Source organism: Nyctereutes procyonoides, unplaced genomic scaffold (genome assembly GCF_905146905.1).
Source record: "Nyctereutes procyonoides isolate TBG_1078 unplaced genomic scaffold, NYPRO_anot_genome, whole genome shotgun sequence".
Classification (NCBI taxonomy): Eukaryota; Metazoa; Chordata; class Mammalia; order Carnivora; family Canidae; genus Nyctereutes; species Nyctereutes procyonoides.
Genome location: NW_026575047.1, coordinates 38,181,329 through 38,204,705, shown reverse-complemented (window position 1 = coordinate 38,204,705; position 23,377 = coordinate 38,181,329). Strand labels below are relative to the sequence as shown.

The following is a 23,377-nucleotide window of genomic DNA, read 5'->3' as shown; positions in this document are numbered from 1 at the left end:
TCTTTCTCTGTCTCTCATGAATAAATAAATAAAATCTTAAAAAAAAAAAACCATGAAAAGAGGAACGCATGGGTGGCTCAGCGGTTGAGCATCTGCCTTTGGCTCAGGGCGTGATCCTGGGGTCCTGGGATCGAGTCCTGTATCGGGCTCCCTACATGGAGCCTGCTTCTCCCTCTGCCTGTGTCTCTGCCTCTTTCTCTGTATCTCATGAACAAATAAATAAATTCTTAAAAAAAAAACATGAAAAGAAGTATAAGAATGAAATCTTGTCATCTGCAACAACATGGATGGAGCCAGGGGGTATTATGCTAATCGAAGTAAGTCCATCAGAGAAAAGCAAATACCATATGATCTTACTTAAACGTGGAGTTTAAGAAACAAAACAAAGAAGAAAAGACAAATCAAAAGCAGACTCTTAGCTAGAGAGAACCAACTGCGGTTATCAGGGGGGAGGTGAGTAGGAAGTGGGCGAAGTCGCTGATGAGCACTGGGTGTGGTATGGAAGTGTTAATCACTATATTGTACACCTCAAACGTAACACCGTATGTAAACCATACTGGACCAAAAGAAAACCAACCAACCAACAAAGACATAGGAAGATACGAACAATCAGTTCACAGAAAAGGAGATTAAAATCACCCATTTCTCAGATACTCATAAAATTTTCATGAATATGAAATGTAATATAAATTAAAAATTAAAACAACAAATACAGTCGTTTGCGCGCCTCCGATGATTGCTGTGCATTGAACATTCACAGTTTTTCTATCTCAGACCACCAAGAGCATGTTTCTCTTCATCCTCAGATCTTTCCCTTAGGTTTCCAGAGGGGTTCTCACCTGTTGTCAGACAGGGTTGGGGCAGCTGCTTCAGCCTCAGGAAGGACAGAGGCGGGTCTCCCACTCTCGCCTCCCGGTACTGGGAACCAGGACTCACCCGGAGACGTGGAACAGGTGTGCTGGGAGCGGCGTCCGCGCCCAGGGAGGCGCGCATGGGGCAGGCTCCGAGAAGACCAGGGGGACGAAAGAATGGGAGTTCTTTCGAGACAGAAGAGGCGAGACTGGGCTCGTCTCCAGCAGCAGGACCGCCTCCAGCAGCAGGAACACCACGTGAGGAAACAAAGGGGTGTGCCAGGGACAGGGGCAAGCGAGGACCTGCAGGCTGGGGGCGGGGGGGGGTATGGAGGGGCTTGCCGGGCTCGTGTAGCGGGGTGGGAGCCCCTCCACTCAACTTTCACTTTCCGTAGGCAAATACACGGAGGCCTCAGGGAAGTGAAATGACCCGTACCAGGTCATAGCTGCAGCCATCGCTGGGGTCCTAAGGGTCAGTCAATGGATTTCCCCGCTGCCCGCGCTGCCGCACCGCAGGGGCTCTCAGCTCCCAGCCCGGCTTCCAGCCCGCGGGCCGGGCCACCGCTTTGGACTACAACTCCCAGGATCCCCTCGGTCCGGCCTCCCCCGCCCCGCGCCGGGCTGGGGGCCGGATTCACCAATAGGAGAGCAGGATTTCCAGGGGGCGTTCTCTGCGGCCAATGAGCGCGGCGGGGGGCGGGCTTCTCCCGTCCATTGTTCTCGGTGCCCCTCGGGCTTGAGCCGCGGTGATCCGGAGGGGCCGGGCCGTGCCCAGGGGCGCTTTTGCGCGCGGAGTGGCAGTGGAAGCCCGACCGGGTGTCCCGAAAGGTGAGCCTGGAGACTCGGGCCTGGAGCGGCGCGGGCCGGGGGTTGGGAGTAGCCCGCGGCCAGAGACTAACGGGCCTGGAGCCAGTGCGGGCAGCCCTGCTGGGGGAGGGGCGTCAGGGGAGCTGTCCGCGCCCGCCGGCCGGGGCCCCCTGCTTGACGCGCCGGGTCCGCTCGGGGAACGCGCTCAGACGCTGCTTTCGGGCGGTGAGCTCCCTGCGCCCCCAGCCGGGGCTGCGGGGTGGGGACTGGTAGCTCGCTGGAAGGCGTCCCGCGCAGCTCTTCGTTTTACAGATGGGGAAACTGAGCTCCCGAGGGGGCGTGTCTTGCCCCAGGTCAGCGAATGAGCGGAGCGCGAGCAAATTTCCGGGGCTCGCCTCAGGGCCTCCCCTACCTGGGCATCTTCTGGCCCTTTGGTAAATAGACAGGAGAGCTTCCGTGTTCCCACTAGCTTTGCTTCTTTTTATTTTCCCTTTCCTGCCTCTCCCCCTCACCCCCCATTTATTAAAGGGGGGGGGTTATCTGAGTCTTTAGGATATGGTAGTGATTTTTTAAAAATAAATTTTCATTGCTTTTATAGTCTTGATTTTATTTTTTGAAAAAGATTTTATTTATTTATTCATGAGAGGCAGAGACATAGGCAGAGGGAGAAGCAGGCTCCTTGTGGGGAGCGTGAAGTGGGACTCGATCCCAGTACCCTGAGATCACAATCTGAGCCAAAGGCAGACGCTCAACTATTGAGCCACCAAAGCGTCCCTATAGTCTTGATTTTAAATAGTAGATTAAAGGCTGCCAACATTTTGTAGAATTCACATCCAAGTTTTGTTTTTCCTTGTGTGTAAATTTTTAAACGGATTTGGGATCATACTGTGCCTGGTGTTTCTGTTTGGCCTTTGTTTTTCTCCATAATTTCCGTGGTTATAAAGATTATCTCAGATTATTAATGGTTAACAATGCTTGTCAGGATAATTTTAAAAAATATTTGAAACTACATGTGGCAGAATGCATAGATGTTAAATTTCATAGGTATGCTTTGTTCAGCCATCATCAAATCAAGATATAGAACATTTCTAGCACCCCAAAGGCTTCTTTGAGCCCTACTCAGTCAGTATCCGGCACCCAGAAGTAGCCATTATTAAATCAGCATAGTTTTTTTCTTAAAGATTTTTATTTATTTATTCATGAGAGACAAAGAGAGAGGCAGAGACATAGAGGGAGAAGCAGGGTTCTCATAGGGAGCCCGATATGGGATTTGATCCCTAGACTCAGGATCGCACCCTGAGCCAAAGGCAGACAATCACTGAGCCACCCAGGTGTCCCAAAAATCAGCATGGTTTTAAATACATTTTACTGTATGGATGTGCCATCATTCATTAACCATTCATTCCTCTGCTGCTGGATTTTTTAAATGCCAATTTTTTTATTTTTTTATTTTTTTTTTTTTGCAATTGGAAACAATGCTATGGTTTCGTTTCTTTGCAAATAAGTTTTCCTTTACAAAGATGGTTATTTTTTTTTTTAAGATTTTGTTTATTCATGAAAGACATAGAGAGGCAGAGACATTGGCAGAGGGAGAAGCAGCAGGCTCCGTGCAAAGAGCCTGAGGCAGGGAGCCTGATGTGGGACTCGATCCCAGGACCCTGAGATCATGACCTGAGCCAAAGGCAGACACTCAACCACTGAGCCACCCAGGTGCCACAAAGATGGTTATTTTTAAAGATAAATTCCTGAAGGGGCCAAGGCTGCATTGAAGAATGTGAATATTTTAAAACTTCATATTCATGTGGTAAGTATGCAGTTTAGATACTGCCTTCCTTCCAGTGAGGCTCAAAGTATCTTGACATCTGATCCTTGCTAATCCTGAAGATATCCCCATAAGATAAGAAGGATAGGTGTTATTATCTGTACCTATTAGATGGTCACTGAGTCTAAGGGACTGAGTTGTGTGTCAGATCAAGGTCACTCATTCTACAGCAAGTCTGAACTGATTTAGGACAGAATAACTCAGTCTTGGGTTCTTAGGAGGGCTTTGAATTTCTGATACCATTCTTTTGGGAAGAAAAGTGCTGTATTTTTTGTGCTTGTAATTCTTCTTAACTTCTTTTAATAGAAAGAGGTTTTCAGGAATAAGCCATTTTTCCTTTAAGAGGGACAGGAAACTTCTGTTGATTTGCAGATGTAAGAATCACTTAGTGGCCTGACCTGGCCTGCTGTGAGTTAGATCATTGTGGGGCAGTCTGTTCCACCACCCCCCACCCCCCCCCCCCCCCCCGCAGTCTGCTTATTGATGTGGTTCTCTTTCTTATTTCCCAGTCACGTTACTTGTTGACATTTGAGGAGAGAGGAGAGAGGTGTCTTCTCAGTGAGTCTGGCCTAGAAGACTGAAGTTCAAGGCTAGAAGCCTGGGTGGTTGCCCCAGGAAGGTGAATGATGGCTGCAGAGGGGCCTAGAGTAACCACACCCCTGAGCCCCATGGTCCAAGTGCCTCAGGAGGAAGTCGAACAGGAGGAGGTCACCACCATGATCCTGGAGGATGATTCTTGGGTGCAGGAAGCTGTACTGCAGGAGGATGGCCCTGAGTCGGACCCCTTTCCCCAGAGTGCTGGCAAGGGTAGCCCCCATGGGGAGGCAGCTGGAGGGCCGCAGGGTGCCCTTGGCCGCCTTCGAGAGCTCTGTCGGCGCTGGCTGAGGCCCGAAGTGCACACTAAGGAACAGATGCTGACTGTGCTACCAAGGGAAATTCAGGCCTGGCTGCAGGAGCATCGTCCCGAAAGCAGTGAGGAGGCTGTAGCCCTGGTGGAAGACTTGACCCAGACCCTTCGGGACAGTGGTAAGATGCTGGACCTCATGGGGAGTGGGTGGGAGCATCCCTCCAAAGTGGAGTAGTGTGGTGTGTATGGAAGAGGAGAAGGTGGTATCCAGGACGGAGCTGAGGACAGCCCATCCTCCTGCTGCTGGCAATGAGGACATTGTCACTTTAAGTTTTTTTATTTAGTTTTTATTTTATTTTAAAATTTTATTTATTCATGAGAGACGCAGAGAGAGGCAGAGAGACAGGCAGAGGGAGAAGCAGGCTCCCTGCAGGGAGCCCGATGGGGACTCAATCCCAGGACCCTAGGATCACACCTTGAGCTGAAGGTGGACTCTCAACTGCTGAGCCACCCAGGTATCCCAACACTGTCACTTGTTAATGTCCTTGTGTGCAGTGGTAGTTCCAGAATTTCGGTATAGGAAAGGCTTACAGGACTATTCTTGGAGCTATATTTGTGTAATAAACATAGTGATTACTTCTGTGTTTATTTGGAGTGGTTGGGAAACCGATGGAGGTTATAGGGAGGGGGACTGAAGACTGTATAAACCACCCCTTGGCACCTTCTTTTGTGCAACCAACATCTAAATATTTGAAGTTCCAGCAATTACAAGAACCAGATAATCCTATTTTTAAAGAGTGATTATTCTTATGAAACAAATCAATGATGAGTAAACTGGCTAGTAACTAGGAACTAGCTATGGTATAAAGTCATCCTAGACCCTTTTTTGTTTTTTGTTTCTGTTTTTTTTTAGATTTCATATATTCATGAGAGACCCACAGAGAGAGGCAGATACACAGGTAGAGGGAGAAGCAGGCTCCCTGCAGGGAGCCCAATGTCGGACTCAATCCCAGGCCCCTGGGATCATGCCCTGAGCCAAGGCAGATGCTCAACCGCTAAGCCACCCAGGCATCCCTCATCCTGGGCTCTTTTTTTTTTTTTTTTTAAGATTTTATTTACCCATGAGAGACACACACACATGAGAGAGAGAGACAGAGAGACAGAGAGACAGAGAGACAGAGACACAGGCAGAGGGAGAAGCAGGCTTCACGCAGGGAGCCTGACATGGGACTGTATCCCAGGTCTCCAGGATCACGCCCTGGACTGATGGCGGTGCTAAACTGCTGAGCCACCTGGGCTGCCCTCCTAGGCTCTTAAAAGAATAATTTCAGGGACGCCTGGGTGGCTCAGCGGTTAAGTGCCTGCCTTCACCTCAGGGCATGATCCTGGAGTCCCGGGATCAAGTCCCACATCAGGCTCCCTGCATGGAGCCTGCTTCTCCCTCTGCCTGTGTCTCTGCCTCTCTCTCTCTCTCTCTCTCTCTCTGTCTCTCATGAATAAATAAATAAAATCTTTAAATAAATAAATAAAAGAATAATTTCAAACTTGAGCTCTTTGCAAGCTTGTCACCGTGTTACTAATACATTCTGGGATCCAGGCATGCCATTTAGCTACGCTGTGTCCATTATGGTCTTCAGCTGGAGACTGCACTCCTTCGATTACCAGATGTTTCCTTCACATCTGCCTGGGTCCCTAGGGCTGCTTCAGGACCCATGGATGATGGCTGCCTTGGCACTGATGAGAACCATAGAAGCTCAGAGAAAGGAGAGGAGAGGGTAGGAGAGGTCAGAGAGAATGTGGAGCTTGAGCAGGAGGTTGTAGGCTGGAGTGGGATTTGGAAAAGTGCAGGGCAGCAGGGAGGGTGTGGCAGCTGGGAAGAAAGTGAGGGGTGGCATGAAGCTCATTGGTTCAGGTGACACTAAAGGAGCCTGGCTGCTTGGAGTAGAAAGTGTGTTTTTAGGAAGGGGTAGGATGTAGAGTTTGGGGGAAGGGTGGGTGGGGGCTTGGACTGAATGTCATTGGCCTCAGCAGGTTCTTGAACTAGAGCCCAAGGGGAATGGGAGGAAGTGGAATTTGACAACAGGATATAGGTTTGATTTGAGTAGGGAGAGGCCAGCGGCAGGAGAACAGCCAGGAAGCCGCCCAGACATTAGGCGTGCAGGCATAGGGGTCAGGCCGTGGCGGGGATAGCAGAAGGAGAGGACATTGGACACATGTAAGGAGAACCAGTAGTAACACTAGCTAGCATTTACAGATCCCTTTCTGGTCCTGGCCTTGTGCCTAGCATCCACTATGCAAAAGTGACGGACACTTTACCATCTTGGGAGGTGAGTGACGTTATCATCACCAGAGAAGTTAAGTGACTCCCTGCAGATCATGCAGCTAATAGGAGGCCCAACCAGGATTTGAATCCATGGGTCTGAGAACCTGACCCATGTTCTCAAGCATTTTATCACATCTGTAGTGCAAAGTATAGTCCCTAGTGGGGTGTTGGAAAGAGGAGATGCAGACGAGGAGTAAGATGAAGGTGGCTTATTCAAAGATGTCCAGTGTGGAAGATTCAGAAGAAAAGAGCGGAAAAGAGGTGGTTTGGGAGCAGAGGTTGTGAGCAAGCCCAGGGACTTGAGAGGTAGGAGGAAGCCTGGCTTTTGGAAAAGGGACTGACCTTGTGAGCCCAGCCCTGCCCTGGACTCCTCACATGTCCCTCTCACTAGCAGTCCCGGGAGGGGAGTGGGGCTGTCACTCTACAGATGAGGAAATGGAAATTCAGCAAGGTCAAGCCCTTATTCAAGGTCACACACTAGATAGTAAGAGGTGGAGTCGGGATTCAAACTCCAGTCTGTTTGCTTCAACGTGTGTTTGGCAGGTTTTATTTGAAAAAAAATACCTGGTTTTCTTTGGCCCTGAAAAATAACTTTTGACTTTACTCTTCCTATTAAAACCCCCAAAACCCTTATCCTGTCCTAAAAACTTAGTTCATTTGCCTCCTGATGGATGTGAGAAGCTTGTAATGATCTTTAGGATCTTTAGTCAGATACTGTGGAGAGGCCAGAGGGGTTGAGGGCTGAGGAGTGATCTCTGAAGTGGTTGTATCTTTATTTATTTATTTTTTAAGATTAGTTTATTTTAGAGAGAGAGCATGAGAGTAAGCATGAATCTGGGGAGGAGCATAAGGAGAGGGAGAGAGAGTCTGCTCAAGCAGACTCCCAACTGAGCGTGGAGCCCGTGAAGCTCAGTCTCACAATCTGTGAGATCATGACCTGAGCTGAAACCAAGAGTCATGTGCTTAACCAACTGAGCTGCCCAGGCACCACTAGGGTTGTGGATTAGTTGGGGAAGTAGTGAAGTGGAGGGTCAGGTCTGAGCAGGTGCCGCTGATGTGGTGACAGGTACCCACTGTGACAGCCTTCCCCATCTGGCTTTGCTGTGGGGGCTTTGTGCCTTTTATCACTCCCAGAATGTCCAAGATGGGCTCGTCAGTCCTTTGACTTCAGCCCTTGAGATCAGCTTTGTTGGTCTCCATTCATTTAGCAAAGCCTCCTGACCTTCCCCGTGATGACTCAGAGGAACTCGTGTGCTTGTCTTCATCCCCTCAAACATTTGTTCAACATAAGACAACTTGACCTCTATTCTGTTCATCCACCTTGGGACCTTTGGACACACTTTTATTCAGCAGTGGACATTTTAATCCCTGTTTGGACAGTGGTTATTTAATATTTGACTAATGGGCACCTCTAGATACATTGAAAGGTTCTTATGATTCCAGTGAAGATGGGATCTGTGCTACTAGTTTAAGTGGTAAAACTCATCTCTCCTTGTGACTATTTCCCAAGGACGTTTCCATCCCCACGTGCAGTCCTCATTCAGAATCTTGTTGTTTCTGCTCTGAACTCTTAAAGCAGTCTGGCCTCTCCCTTACCTGGTGACCCTGTTCTACTCCTACCTGAACGGTCGGGCACGCTCCCGCATAAAAGTCTGCATGAGTTCCCCAATGTCTCCAGATCAAGTGTGTACTCCTTATTCTGCTCAAAACCGGGGCCTTGTGTGGTCTGGCCCAGACTTGCCCCACAGTGGCCCTTCATCCTCCTACCATTGCCCTGGCTCCATTTAGACTAGACCTTGCTGCTCCTTAAATGTAGCCTATGCTTTCTAGCATCCATCTGTGTGCCTGAATTTTGAGTTGGCAATCTGATCACCTTTTCCAGAAGCAATTTCCCCCAGTGCTTTGGATTCTCCATGTCCTTTAGCTTTTAGTTATGTACCACCTTGTTTTCTATTTATATGAATAGTTGTCTTATTTCTTCTAGGAACCTTTAAAATCTCAGAAGGCATGGAACCTGTTTTCTTTCTTTTCTTTTTTCTTTTCTTTTTTTTCTTTTTTCTTTTCTTTTTTTTTTTTTTTTATTTACGATAGTCACACAGAGAGAGAGCTAGAGAGAGAGGCAGAGACACAGGCAGAGGGAGAAGCAGGCTCCACGCACCGGGAGCCCGACGTGGGATTCGATCCCGGGTCTCCAGGATCGCACCCTGGGCCAAAGGCAGGCGCCAAACCGCTGTGCCACCCAAGGATCCCTTTTCTTTTCTTTCTTTTCTTTTCTTTTCTTTTCTTTTCTTTTCTTTTTTTTCTTCTCTTCTCTTTTCTTCTTTTTTTCTTTTCTCTTTTCTTTTCTTTTTCTTCTCTTGCAGCACTGCACACAGTGGGAACTCAGTAAGTGTGTCTGGCACAAATGAATGAATTTTCCCGCCCACCAGCAGGTGTGGAGAGGCTCCCCTGCTCCATCCATGAAGGAGGCAGATAGATAGCTTCCTCATTCCAGGCTTCTCTGCCTTTCCTTAAAAAAGCCATGCTAAGCTTTGATTTTAAAACAAAATGGGGTCAAGCCCACACTTGGCAGAAGGCAGCTGGGACACTCCAAATCTGGACAGAGGGGAGAGGCAAGGCTGCAGACCTGGGGGATGCTCAGGCCAGTGGGCAGCCCAAACAGCTTAGTCCAGCAAAAGAGCACTTACTCTTAGCCTCTGGCATTTTCATCCTTGGAAATACCATATGAATCCTTTGTTCAGCAAACACAGTGAATACTATCGTGTTTATGCTACTAATAAAGATATTTTTAAGTTTAAAAATTCTTTTTAGTAATCTCTACCCACACCATGGGGCTCGAACTCACAACCCTGAGATGGAGAATCAGTCACATGCTTTTCCGACTGAGCTAGCCAGGCGCTCCAAAGATATTTTTAAACAGAGAGAACATATTTTTGAGGACCAAGTTTTGTGCTATTCCATTTCTCAAACAACAAAGGCTCAAAGGCATCCTTCCTGCCTGGCCCAACTATAAACTAGAAGGTGGCCTTTTTCACCTGATATTATCCATCCAAACTGCAGGAATCATGTGGGAGACCAATAGCATTTACTTGCATGGGACAAGCTTTGACTTTGGAAACCTTGGGGATGGTGAATCCACACCCCCAGGGAGGACATTTGCCTGACAGTCTTTTGTGCCAGGGAGCTGGCCATGGATGTGCACATCAGTGAATAGATGACAGAGAAAATGAACTGGCAAAGGGCCAGAATTGCAAGCCTCAGTAGGATGTCCGTGGTCCTGTGGAGCTCATCTCTCCAACGAGAAGTGTTTTCAAAAAAAAAAAAAAAAGAGAAGTGTTTTCGGTTGAAGTAAGATTGGCCTCTGGCGGCTGTGTTTTCAGCCTGTGTTTTACAGACCCAATGAAAGACCATTTGTGAAAATCACAGAGTATCTCTCTCACTTGTTATAAAGTCCCAGCATAAAACCCAGAACACCTCCCTTTTTTCTTTTTTTTCGGGTGATTTGGTGAACGACAACCTAGATTTGTCCGGGGTACTCCTGAAGATGAAATATTTGTCCTTGTAAGTCATCAGAATGTCTCAAAGTTCAATAGTGGGTGGACAAACCATGCCTCTCAGATTCCTATCTGTAAGCAGCCTGGAGTCTGGGGCCGGAAATCATTTCTCAATTTGCATGGCCCAGTTTTTGGTTCAGAAACTACAATCTCTGTAGAAGTGAGATAGCTTGACCCAGGCCTGTTGTCTAAGTGCTCTACCCAGGGCTCATCCACCTGTAAGAAGTAAGCAGAAAGGTGACCTACAGCCTGCAAATTAGGGACTCATGCCACGGTGGCCTTCCCCAGATGCCACACACCAGAGTTGGTGCAACATGCAGAGGAAATGTTCCTCTCCTGACACACAGATTTTATCTCACAGAAGCTCCATCACCCGAAAAAGAAACTGTTGATGTCACAGGGGAGCAAAGGGGAAATTTGGGGGCTCAAAATGGATGAATCCTGGTATATCAATCCTCTGACCATCAGTACAGCATGTGGTCTCCAAACCAGCAGCATTAGCATCATCTGCAAATGTATTTGAAATGAACTTCCTGGGCTCTCCCATCCCAGACCTACTGAACCAGAAACTGAGGGTGGCGCCCAGCACCTCATGGTTTAACAAGCCGTCCAAGTGATCCTGATTTAAGCTCCAGTTAGCAAGCCACTGTGCTAGACCTCTGGTTCTCCAACTCAGCCACATGCTGGAATCACTTGGGGCCCCACTTCCAGGGATTCTGATTTTCTGATTTCATTGGCTTGGGGTGCAGCCCAGGCAGGGAGGTTTTGAAAGCTCCCGCATTGTCCTAAGCTGCAGCAGTTTCAAAACCACTGCTTAGAGCCTTACTCTCAGTGTGGTCCATGGACCAACAATACTGGTGTCACATGGGGCTTATTAGAAAGGCATGCTCAGTCTTACCTAATCCAAGTGAAGTAGAATCTGCATTTAATAAGCTCTCCAGGTGATTCGTCTGCACTTTGAAGTTTGAGAAGCTCTCCTCTAGCCTAGAGAGGAATGGAGGTTATGCACTTCAAACCTACTGTTGTTCAACAGTCAAGCCCAAGAACCACGGCTTACCTCTCCAGGCATCTTTAGCATTTCCTGGCTTTTGGTGAACACAGGCAACAGGTCGCCTATTCTGAGTTTGGTGCCCCAGCCAAATGCTCCCTTCATAACAACAAAGAGCAAATACATAGATTTTTCTTAACAGGACCAGGAATGGAGAGTGTTGGTGGGTTGTAAAGCTGTTTGTCTTTTTTAAAGTTAGGATTCTCAGCTTCAAAACAAAAATCGCTTTTAATTCACTTAAATATTTGAAACACATGCCATTCAGAGCTCTTTAGATGTAACATATAACTCTAAAATGTTTGGCAGTCATTCATTTAAGCAGATAACGAGCTCATTGCCGGTTTTATCAATGGTTAATCTTTCAGGCAGCCAGAGTGGAGGTGGACCAGTGCTCCCAGTCACTCAGGCACTAGCAGGCTCCTGCCAGGCTTGCCAGGGCAGCACTCTGACGGGGAGAGCCCAACTCGGCGAGAAGCTGTGTTAGAAACATCCCTGCTTTTAGGGCAGTGGCTCTGACCATGGTGTTGAGGTCCTAATCAGGTGGGAAGGGCTTTGCCAAAATTTTTGGAGCCTAACCCAGACTAGAGCATTAAAGTCTATGACTAGTTCATTTTTCTAAATAAATTACAGTAAAATCAGGTTTATCTCCCTGTTGATACCAATCTTCCTCACCCTGATCGTGATCTGCTTTCCAGTGTGAGAGAAAGCAGAAGTGTCTTGTCCAGGAAGGGGGACATGCACAGCCCCAGGAGCAGCAATGGGGAGGTGCTGCACATCTGAGTGTAGAGCCTCTGTCTAGGGCCGGAGAATCCAAGAACTATTGCTTTAGTCTGAGCCTTGACTGCGGCTTTTGTTTACTAACCAGAAAAGGCAGAAAGAGGGCCCATGGCCATGCAGCAACCATTCAGTGGATAGTATTTGGACAGTGGTCTCACCGTTCTGAAAAAACTAACACTGGATCCTTAGTTCATAACTTACACAGTAATAGATATCTGTCTCACAGGTGACACAAAAATAAATTTTAGATGGAGGATAGATCTCTACTATAAAAGACTGGAATAACATAGGAGAATATTTTTATCATCTTTTGGTGAGCGACCTCTTATACAAGACAGCCATCTTCAAAGCTGGACGGGACTCAGGAAAACAAAAAGACATTTATATAAAAACGGTACCATGAACAGAGTTAAAAGACAATACGCCAACTAGAAGGCAATTTTTGCAACGAAGTCTGCAGTACAGCAGATAAGAGTCAAAGACTCTTGATCTAGGGGTGCCTGAGTGGCTCAACTACTTGAGCATCCAGCTCTTGACTTTGGCTCGGGTCATGATCTCAGGGTCCTGGGATTGAGCCCTGTGTCGGGCTCCCTGCTCAGTGGGGAGTCTGCTTCTGCCCCTCCCTCTGCTTCCTGCTCCTGCTCGTGCATGTGCACACACATTCTCTCTCTCTCTAAAATAAGTAAATCTTAAAAAAACAACAAAAAGAACAAAAATCTCTTGATCTGTAAGAGCTGCTGTAATCCATAAGAAAAGTCAATGCAGGGATCCCTGGGTGGCGCAGCGGTTTAGCGCCTGCCTTTGGCCCAGGGCGCCATCCTGGAGACCTGGGATCGAATCCCACATCGGACTCCTGGTGCATGGAGCCTGCTTCTCCCTCTGCCTATGTCTCTGCCTCTCTCTCTCTCTCTGTGTGTGTGTGACTATCATAAATTAAAAAAAAAAAAGTCAATGCAGTGGAATGAAAGGTCAGAGATATGAGTAGGCAATTTAGAAATGAAGAAAAGTAAATTATAACTTTATGAAACCATATGTTCAGCTTTGATTGGGGAAGTCCTCATTACAACAAGATACTATTCTTTTCCCTACTGTACCGTCAAAAGTTTAATAACGTTTCTGAGAATTCTCTGCCTTGCTGAGCATTTATTTAATCTTCTAAACTAATTCAGAATTAGTAGGTAATGCCACCTATTTTAAATTTGATAGAATACATAAAATTATGAATCATATTCTCTTTATGGTGTGATAAAATTTACATAACAAAATTTGCCATTTTAACCATTTTTTTCATTTTAACCATTTTTGTTGTATTTCACAGACATTAAATATATTCATATTGCTATACAACCATCACCATCATCCATCTTCAGAACTTTTTCCTTTTCTCAAACTGAAATTCTATGCCCAATAAACAACTCTCCATTCCTCCCTCCCTCCCCAGCAGCACCTGGCACCCAACATTCTAATTTCTATCACTATGATAAATTTGCCTGCTTTTGGTACCTCATAGAGAGTAATCATACGATATTTATCCTTTTGTGTCTGGTTTATTATTTAACTTCACATAATGTCCTCAAGATTCATCCATGTAGAAGCATGGGTCAGAATTTCATTTCTTTTCAAGGCTGAATAATACTCCATTCATTCCTTGATAGACCTTTGGGTTTTCAGCACTTGGTTATTACGAGCAATGCAAGAACGTGGGTATACAAACACCTGTTTCAGTCCCTGCTTTCAGTTCTTTTGGATGTATACCCAGATGAGGAATTATTAGATCATATGGTAATTCTATGTTTAATTTTTTGAGGAGCCAACACACTGTTTTCCACATTGGCTGCACCATTTTACATTCCAGCAGTGCACAAGAGGAGAATCATATATTCATTTTTTAAAGATTTATTCATTTGCTTTTAGAGCAAGAGCATGTGCAAGGTGGGGAGGGGCAGAGGAGAGTGAGAGACAGAATCTCAAGCAGACTCTTTACTGAGCGTGGAGCCTGAACAGGGCTCGATCCTAAGACTCTGAGATCATGACCCTAATCAAAACCAAAAGTCAGAAGACCAACTGACTGAGCCACCAAGGCACCCTAAGAATCATATATTCTGTTCAGTCTGTCTCAGGGACTTATTTTTTTTTAAAGATTTAATTATTTTATTTAAATTTTTAAATTTTTATTTCTTTATGATAGTCACACACAGAGAGAGAGAGAGAGGCAGAGACACAGGCAGAGGGAGAAGTAGGCTTCATGCACTGGGAGCCTGACATGGGACTCGATCCCGGGTCTCCAGGATCACGCCCCAGGCCAAAGGCAGGCGCTAAACTGCTGCACCACCCAGGGATCCCAAGATTTAATTATTTTAGAGAGAGAGAAGGAATCTCAAGCAGACTCCACACTGAGCAGGGAGCCCAACACTGCTCAATCCCAGAACTCTAGGATCATGATCTGAGCTGAAGGCAGACACTTAACCAACTGAGCCCTGAGGCATCCCTAAAGTTTTGTTTTTGTTTTTAATTGTCTCTGTACCCAATGTGGGGCTCAAATTCATGACTCCAGGATCAAGAGTTGCATGCTCTACCCATTAAGCCAGGCAGGCGCTCTTTAATGTTTATTTTTGCACTGGTAAGGACACACTTCAGGTGCATGATTTGCCAATTTTAAATAGTATGCCTTGAACTCCCAGGTTAGGGAGGCAATCCAGATGAGGCAGTAAGTCAATGAATATGTCCTCTTTCCCACCTTCTCTCAACCCCAATTTTGGCTAGAGACATTTCTATGTTGCTCTGTGGCCTCTACATTCTCTTCTCATTGTAATGGCCACAGTAATTTGAGACTTCATTCTGGAGTCCCACGTGTCAGATGTTTGTCCTCAGCCTGTTTGCCCTGAGTTCCCCTCATTTTGGTTGACCAAAGCTCACCTCCTAGTTAATTTTCTCTAAGAAGGACTCAGAGGAACCATATTCTGCGAATTTGTGCATATTCAAAGCTGTTTGCCTGCAAACATGATACTTGAAGGACAGTTTCATGAGCACAGAATCCTGGGCATCCCCTTTCTTTCCCTGTCTGCCTTGTGTCTGCAGGCATTGTCCCTGTAGAGCAGTCTGAGCCCAGCTGGTTCTCTTCCCCCATGGGAGTGATCTGAGCCTTTTGCCTTGCCATCCCCGTGCCCGTCGTTAGCCACTCAGTGTCAGTTTTCCTGACATAGTGCACCTGTCCAGGGTCCTGGCAGCTTTTTGCTTTCAGTGTTTGTTCTGTTCTTTGGTTTTGTTCCCCCGTTTGAGAACTCCCAGTTATGTGTGCATGGCCTCTCCTTTCATCTGACCTCTCTGTCCTTCTTGTTAATCCCTTTGTCCTCTTTGTTCCCTTCCTTTAACTGCTCTGCTCATCTCAGCCCTCCTTTCCCCTTGCTGGGCTTGCCAGCATGCCTGTTCTCCTTTTGCACTTCCTCTCAGCCTGTCCTCTGTCTACAGATTTCCTCTGCTGTCCCGAGTCCTGCCAGCTCCACTCCATCTCTTCCTGCTGTCTCACTGTCTCTTCCTTGACTTTTACTGAGTGGTCTTCCTTCCTAGAGGCAGTTGCTTCATTTAAGTTTTTTCTTCTTTTTCTTTTCGTTTTTTTTCTTAACAGAGAATGTGCGTGTGCATGGGGCGGGGGGGTGGGGCAGAGGGAGAGCGAGAGAGAGAATCTCAAGCAGACGCCTGGCTGAGTGTGGAGCCCAAGGTGGGGCTCAATCTCACTACCCTGAAATCATGACCTGAGCTCAAAACCAAGAGTTGGATGCTTAAGTGACTGAGCCTTGCAGGCACCCTTTGTTTAATTTTTTTTTTAATGCATGAAAAATGTCACTTTCTTAGTCATAATTGCCATGATTAATATGTGAGGGTGAAAGGCTCTCTCCTTCTCTGCTTTACAGAAGCAGAAAGCTTCCTGCAATATATAGGTCATCTGGGTGATTCTGGTTGTAGCTTCACCTCCTGTGCTTCTCTGAACCAAAGAAGCCAGCCCTGCTTGCCCTAGTTCCCAGGTGCACTGTTGCTCTTAATGGTGAGTCCCTTACCTCCAGGAAGTGATTTTCTGCCTGAGCTTTTTTATGTCCTTTTTTTTTTTTTAAAGATTTTATTTATTTATTCATGAGAGACAGAGAGAGAGAGAGGCAGAGACACAGACAGAGGGAGAAGCAGGCTCCATGCAGGGAGCCTGATGTGGGACTCCATCCCAGGACTATAGGATCATGCTCTGACACGCCCTGAGCCAAAAGCAGACGCCAAACCACTGAGCCACCCAGGTGTCCCCCCCCCCCCCCCGACCTTTTTTAAAAAAAAGTAAGTGCCACACCCAGTGTGGAGCCCAATGGGGAAGCTTGAACTTACGACCCTGAGGTCAAGAGTCAACTGCTCAGCAGACTGGGCCACCCAGGTGCCCCTCTGCCTGAACTTTTTAGTTGCCCCTCAGTTCCCTGCTGCCCCCCACGTGTTGCCTTCCACATTTGTTCTGTTCACTTCCTGCCTCATTGGCCTCAACCATGTCTCTGCTGGTTTTGGAAGGCCTTACATGTGTTTTGATGTCTGCAAGTTAATCTTCCTCCAATCTCACTGCAAATGGAATTTGAGTTTTTGTTTGTTTTCCCTGTTGCTTCTGAGCTCATTCCAGAGCATATCAACCAGTTCTTCTGAGTTTAAGGCAGTGGAAAACCTTATGAGCTAATGTCTCTGTTCAGAAGAGAACAATTACTAAAGTTATTTTTTAAAAATGGTTTATTTATTTATTTGAGAGAGAGAAAAGCAAGCTGGGGGAGAGGCAGAGGGAGAGAGAAATTCAAGCAGACTCCCTGCTGAGTGCAGATGTGGGGCTCGATCTCATGATGCTGAGATCATGGCCTGAGCCCAAATCAGTAGTCAGGTGCTCAATTGACTGAGCCACCCAGTCGCCCTTACTAAAGTCATTTTTAAAAATGTTTTTGGTAGTATTAGCTTGTAGAAAATCAGTCAGGGCCTCTGCCTGGAGGACCTTGTAGAAGAATGGTTGATAGCAGACCTCTGTGCTAGAAACTTCCAAACCCTGTTGCAGGAAGTTGAGGAAGCATAGAGCTGCTGGTCCTAGCCATATGGGAGCCTGCTTTGTGCTTTGTGACCTGAGCCAGAAGGGCAGTTCTACAAGCCCACACGTGACCAGCAGCGTATGTGCTAGTGAGCGTGAAATGTAATCATGTGCTTACTTGTAAGTTTAAATACAATTTTATATTGACTAGCAGTATAACTAGGACCCAGGTTCTGCCTGAGGGCCTGTCACATTTTATCATGTGCACATATGGAAATTTGCCTTAACCTACAGAAATTAATAATCACCGAATTGAGCATCTAACTTTGAAGATTTTTAAAAATTTATTTATGCATGAGAGACATAGAGAGAGAGAGAGAGAGACGCAGAGACACAGGCAGAGGGAGAAGCAGTCTCCATGCAGGGATCCCGATGTGGGACTCGATCCCGGGTTTCTGGGATCACACCCTGGGCAGAAGGTGGTGCTAAACCACTGATCCACTGGGGCTGCCCGAGCATCTAACTTTAAATAAACTATTTTGGAGGTGCTTGAAGTGCTCAGTTGGTTAAGTGTCTGCCTTTGATTCAGTCCTGGAATCGAGCTCCACGTCAGGCTCCCTGCTCCTGCGGAACCTGCTTCTCCCTCTCCCTCTGCTTCTACCTGCCCTGCTTGGGCTCTCTCCCTCTCTGTGTCAAATGGATGAATAAAATCTTTTAAAAAGAAAAAAAAAAAAGAAACTATTTCTTAGCTTCAATAATGGGAATATCACTAGGACCTCATGTCATTATTTTACTAATTGTCTTCCCTGTTTTGGATGGATCTGCTTTCTCTGGAGGTCTGATGTTAGGTGTTAGAAATAATCAGGCTATCCTCCTTATCAATAAATCATTGATTTATTTCTGTACACCCTCCAGAATTCCAAAAAAGAATTGAAGACAACTTATAGAAACAGAGCACAAGGGTTCTCACTTCGGCAACACATATACTAAAATTGTAACAATAAGGGAAGATTAGCCAAAAAAAGGGAGGGGAGGGAGGGAGGGAAGGAAGGAAATTATATCAAAAAAGGAAATAGTGGAAAAGAAAGCACAGGTTGTGGGCTGCACAAACATGCAGTATTCTCTCTCTGAGCATTTGGCTCCAAGCTTCCAGGCAGGCAAGGCAGAGAGGCAGCCATGACCAGAGGCAAAAGGCAAACACACATCAGTTGCTCAGAAGAGCAGTTCTCTTGGGAATTTCGGTTAGAGGGAAATTTCCTTCTCGTTCATAAGAGGACATTGTGTGGCATAAATAGGGTCACCAACAACTTCCTGGCAGCATTAACGTTCCTGACAGTCATTAATTTCTAATGACACTTATCAGACTGTTCCTGACTGTTGGCCAGAGCCATTAAATCAACATACCACTCAGTTCTGCAGTGAGGTCCAGGTTCATGGCTCTCCACTGCTCTGGCTCAATCCTGGGATAGACTTCAGAGTTTCTCAGTGAAGGAAGAGGATGCATTTGTTGTCAGCAGTCCGTCCTCATGATTCCTTTCACCTGAATGTTTGACAAATTTCTGGATGATATATATTTTTGTACTACCAATGGGAGGTCCATCCGTAAGCTCCTACTGCAGATACATTTTAGGGCTCTTTTAACTGTGTACTTGTTTCCTGTCATCTGTATAGACCCCAGAGTCCTTGTTGCAGGGGCCCTGTCATCTTGTCTGTGTCTTACCTATTATAATCTAATAAGATTATAAATATCAGACATATCATAATGCATGAGGTTACTATATAAGCTCTTTTTGAAAGGAGACTGAGCTTTAGGGAAATTTCTGTGGTCCAGTGAAAAACCCATTCATTCATTCACCAAATGTAATTGCGCACCTGTTACACATCAGGCACAACAGTGAGAATTAGGGGTCATTGTGTACCCTGTTGCCTTCTATTAATTAGGATGTTCCCATTCCCACCTGACTTGATTTCCCAACCAAGAAACAGATACAGACCTAGAACCCAAATCTTTAAGACTTAGAAATTCTGGGTGATCGCCACATGGGTAGGAGGTCTGACAAGTAGATAATCATGTAGAAGGAAATCAACCTGGTTTAAAAAGTTGGAGGATTCTTTAGCCTTTTTTTTTTAAGATTTTATTTATTTATTCATGAGAAACACACACAGAGAGAGAGGCAGAGGGAGAAGCAGGCTCCCTGCAGGGACTCAATCCTGGGACTCGATTCCAGGACTCCAGAATCACACCCTGAGCTGAAGGCAGACACTTAACCACTGAGCCACCCAGGTGTCCCGCCTCTTTTTTTTCATTAGAAGTTTAATGTTTTAAATATTTCCTTGGTTTCCTTTCTTTTTCTCATCATTATAGGAAATTCCATATAAATTGTACGTCCGTCTTTACTGTTTCAGATTTCGAGATCCAGAGTGACAATGGGGAGAATTCTAATCAAGATCTATTTGAGGATGCAGAGTCACGGGAGATGTTCTCAGAAATGCCCGAAGGGGAAGGCATTCCGCAGTGCGACTGGGAAAGTGACCGTGAGAGAGACTGTGGCTCCAGGGGGCCCCAGGCAAAGGTCCCATGTGAGGATGGCCGGGAGGTCCCCACCCAGGGCAGGGAGGTCGGGCAGCTCATCGGCCTTCAGGGCACCTACCTGGGTGAGAAGCCCTATGAGTGCCCCCAGTGTGGGAAAACCTTCAGCCGGAAGTCCCACCTGATCACACACGAGCGGACCCACACAGGAGAGAAATACTACAAATGCAACGAATGTGGGAAAAGCTTCAGTGACGGCTCCAACTTCAGTAGACACCAAACCACCCACACAGGAGAGAAACCCTACAAATGCAGGGACTGTGGGAAAAGCTTTAGCCGGAGTGCAAACCTCATCACCCACCAGCGGATCCACACAGGAGAAAAGCCTTTTCAGTGCGCCGAGTGTGGCAAGAGTTTCAGCAGGAGCCCCAACCTCATTGCTCACCAGCGAACCCACACAGGGGAGAAGCCCTACTCATGCCCTGAGTGTGGGAAGAGTTTTGGCAACCGGTCCAGCCTTAACACACACCAGGGCATCCACACGGGCGAGAAGCCGTATGAGTGTAAGGAGTGTGGTGAGAGCTTCAGCTACAACTCCAATCTGATCCGGCACCAGAGGATCCACACGGGGGAGAAGCCATATGAGTGCCCTGACTGCAGGCAGAGGTTCAGCCAGAGCTCAGCACTCATCACGCACCGGAGGACACACACCGGGGAGAAGCCCTACCAGTGTGCGGAGTGCGGCAAGAGCTTCAGCCGCAGCTCCAACCTGGCCACGCACAGGAGGACGCATCTGGTGGAGAAGCCCTACAAGTGCGGCGAGTGCGGCAAGAGCTTCAGCCAGAGCTCCAGCTTGATCGCCCACCAGGGGGCGCACACTGGCGAAAAGCCCTATGAGTGCCTGACTTGCGGGGAGAGCTTCAGCTGGAGCTCCAACCTCGTCAAGCACCAGCGAGTGCACACGGGCGAGAAGCCCTACCAGTGCGGGGAGTGTGGCAAGAGCTTCAGCCAGCGCTCCCAGCTTGTGGTGCACCAGCGCACCCACACGGGCGAGAAGCCCTATGAGTGTCTCATGTGCGGCAAGAGCTTTAGCCGGGGCTCCATCTTGGTCATGCACCAGCGTGCCCACTTGGGGGACAAGCCATACCGATGCCCCGAGTGCGGGAAGGGCTTCAGCTGGAATTCTGTTCTCATCATCCACCAGCGTATCCACACGGGGGAAAAGCCCTACAAGTGCCCCGAGTGTGGCAAGGGCTTCAGCAATAGCTCCAACTTCATTACCCACCAGAGGACTCACATGAAAGAGAAAGGGTACTGAGCTGGCAGAGAGGCATAATGAGGGCTGCCCCCCAATACTGGCATCCCTTTGGGAGAGCCATTCCTCCTAAGTGGTCTTTGGGGACTTCTGCCAGAATTTCACCCTTGCTCATCCTCATCTCTACCATGTTGCCATCTTGGTGTTCAGAGTCAAACCCCCAGAACAGAGCACAGGAAGGGATGGTCAGAAAGTTGTGTCTTTTTCCTGTTTCATTGTACGACCCATGATGGGCTTCCTCTCTCCTGATCCTCTGTGTCTGTTTCCTCTTTGGTAGAGGAGGGTGAGTGTGTGGCCCGCACACACGGGCCACAGGCTCAGAAATACTGGAAATCGGTAGGTGTGGTCTGGTTACCCTGCTGCCACTTGGTTAGGTTAAGGTGCCTTCACCCCAAGTTGCTGGCATGCCAGAGGGTTGGGTCAGAAGAACCTCTTCCTGGAGTTGTCCTGGGCTTCAATTTCAGGTACGGTGATGGGCTTTTCCAATTCTGAGCCATCCATATGAAGATAAAGCCTTTTTCTATCCATAGAAAGTGTCAGGAACATGTAGGCACAAGGGAGTGTGGCCTGGAACCAATGTCCCAGGAGCTTTTCCATTGGTAAGAGTGGAGCAGGACCCGCCAGTGAGGGTATAAACTGAGGAGGCTGACACATTTGCTTGTGTCTCTGCTTACCATCCTGTGGTAAGTCGGCTGCCAGGGGAATGCACTAGTTTTGGTGGGGTTCTGTTTTTTGAGTGTGAAATTGGGAGCCCCCAGCCACCTACCCCTGGCGGACAGTGGTTTCTGTCTCTTCGAGGGTGAAACAGTCTTGCTGTCTTCAGGGTGGGCTTGTGTCTTCACCCTCATGGATACATAGCCCCTGAATCATCTCTATGCACTTGTCATTCCTCTGTTCTTCTGTTTTTTTGTTTTTGTTTTTTGTATGTGCAAAGCTGGAATTTGTCTGATAGGTTTTATATACGTACATATTTTTAAGGAAGTGTTGATTTTGAGGACACATCATCTGTCCTCTGGAGAGATCTGGGCTTGAATCAGTTGTCCTGAAGGTGTCGATCTTGGGATGCTACCAGGGCTTTGTTCTTGGGTTCTTGAAACCATAAAGACCAGGGGGTGATAGCAGGGCAAGGGGTTTGTTATAAGGAAGAGGAGAGCAGATCAGGTGTTTCTGGGAAATATGAAACCATCTCCAGTGCATGGAGCCTATGCTCACAATGGGCCTTGGTTCTTATAGAATGCTCAATGTTTCCTAATAAAATAGAGTCCCATTCTTTTCCTGTGTCTGTCTTTTAATGTGAACTTGACTATTAGCAAACCCACACTTCACTTCCTACCCACTCACCTTCTGCCCTAGGCCGAAAGTGGTTCAAGACCTTCAGGGAGTAAAAATCAGTGGTTTCAAAAAACACATCTTTGGGTGAACCGAGACTTGTGTGCTTGACTAGTGCACACACCTGCCCACTGCCTTTTGCCAACAGTTCATTCAGTCTGTCAGGCAGGACTTGGAGTGGCAGCTTTGGTCAAGGAGCCAGGCGGCCTTCTAAGGAGGTCTTTGGGAATCCTCTCTTTCCAGAATCAATCAGCTAGATTAGACATAAGGAGGACATTTCTAAACTTGGCAGTGACGGTTTTTTTTTTCCAATTTATTTATTCATGAGAGACACAGAGAAAGGCAGAGACATGGGCAGAGGGAGAAGCAGGCTCCCGATGGGGAACTGATGTGGGACTCAATCCCAGGACCCCAGGATCACGACCTGAGCCAAAGGCAGATGCCCAACCACTGAGTCACCCAGGCATCCCAGGAGTGACGGTTGTTAAACCAAACCACGTAGGCTGTGAAATCCCCATCATCAATCCCATTCCCTCATTTCCTTGCAAACATTAAGGACTTAGGTACCATCACTGTGTTAGGTACTAGGGAAGGGTGATGAATGAGAAATTCCATTACCTGGCTTCAGGAAGTTTTCACAGAAGTAATCCCATCTGTCTGGGAAGCTACGAGAGCTGTCCCAAGGGAGAATGGATAGGGTGGTTTCCTAGCTGATACTAGGTTCTGGTGTTTCGGTTGTAGAAGATACTGGCTCTCTCTTCCCCTAAGTCTCCACTTACGAAAAGAGCTGACATTAAGCTTAGCAAAACTTTCTATTTTTTTTACTCCTCTCTAGCTGATAGGCACACAAAACATCTTGGAAAAAAAGGGACACAAGATCAGGCTAGACCCAGGTTGGGAAATGACCAACCGTGGTCATAGAAAGGCCAAGAGTCCTCTGCTTCCTGTTCTGCTTGCCCCTGGAACAGGTATGTGGGGGCAGGGAGGGCTCGGCATACACAGGCCTTCGTGTGGCTTGGCCTGGAATGGAAGGGCATGGCCTTCCTGAAAAGACCTCAGGAAGCCCCAGTCCCCTTGGCAGATCTCCTGCCAGCCTTTGCTCTCAATTCAGTTACACCTGTGTCTGCAACAAGACATTT

At 47.2% G+C, this 23,377-nt stretch overlaps 1 protein-coding gene across 1 annotated transcript; it reads left to right on the top strand.

Moving 5' to 3' along the window:
* Positions 1–1,576: 1,576 nt before the first annotated feature.
* Positions 1,577–22,181, top strand: ZSCAN2 (zinc finger and SCAN domain containing 2). Its single transcript, XM_055325946.1, has 3 exons — positions 1,577–1,679; positions 3,990–4,506; positions 19,471–22,181. The coding sequence occupies exons 2-3, from the start codon at positions 4,104–4,106 to the stop codon at positions 20,910–20,912; spliced, it is 1,845 nt and encodes a 614-aa protein (XP_055181921.1). The 5' UTR covers positions 1,577–1,679; positions 3,990–4,103; the 3' UTR covers positions 20,913–22,181.
* The last annotated feature ends 1,196 nt before the right edge of the window (positions 22,182–23,377 follow it).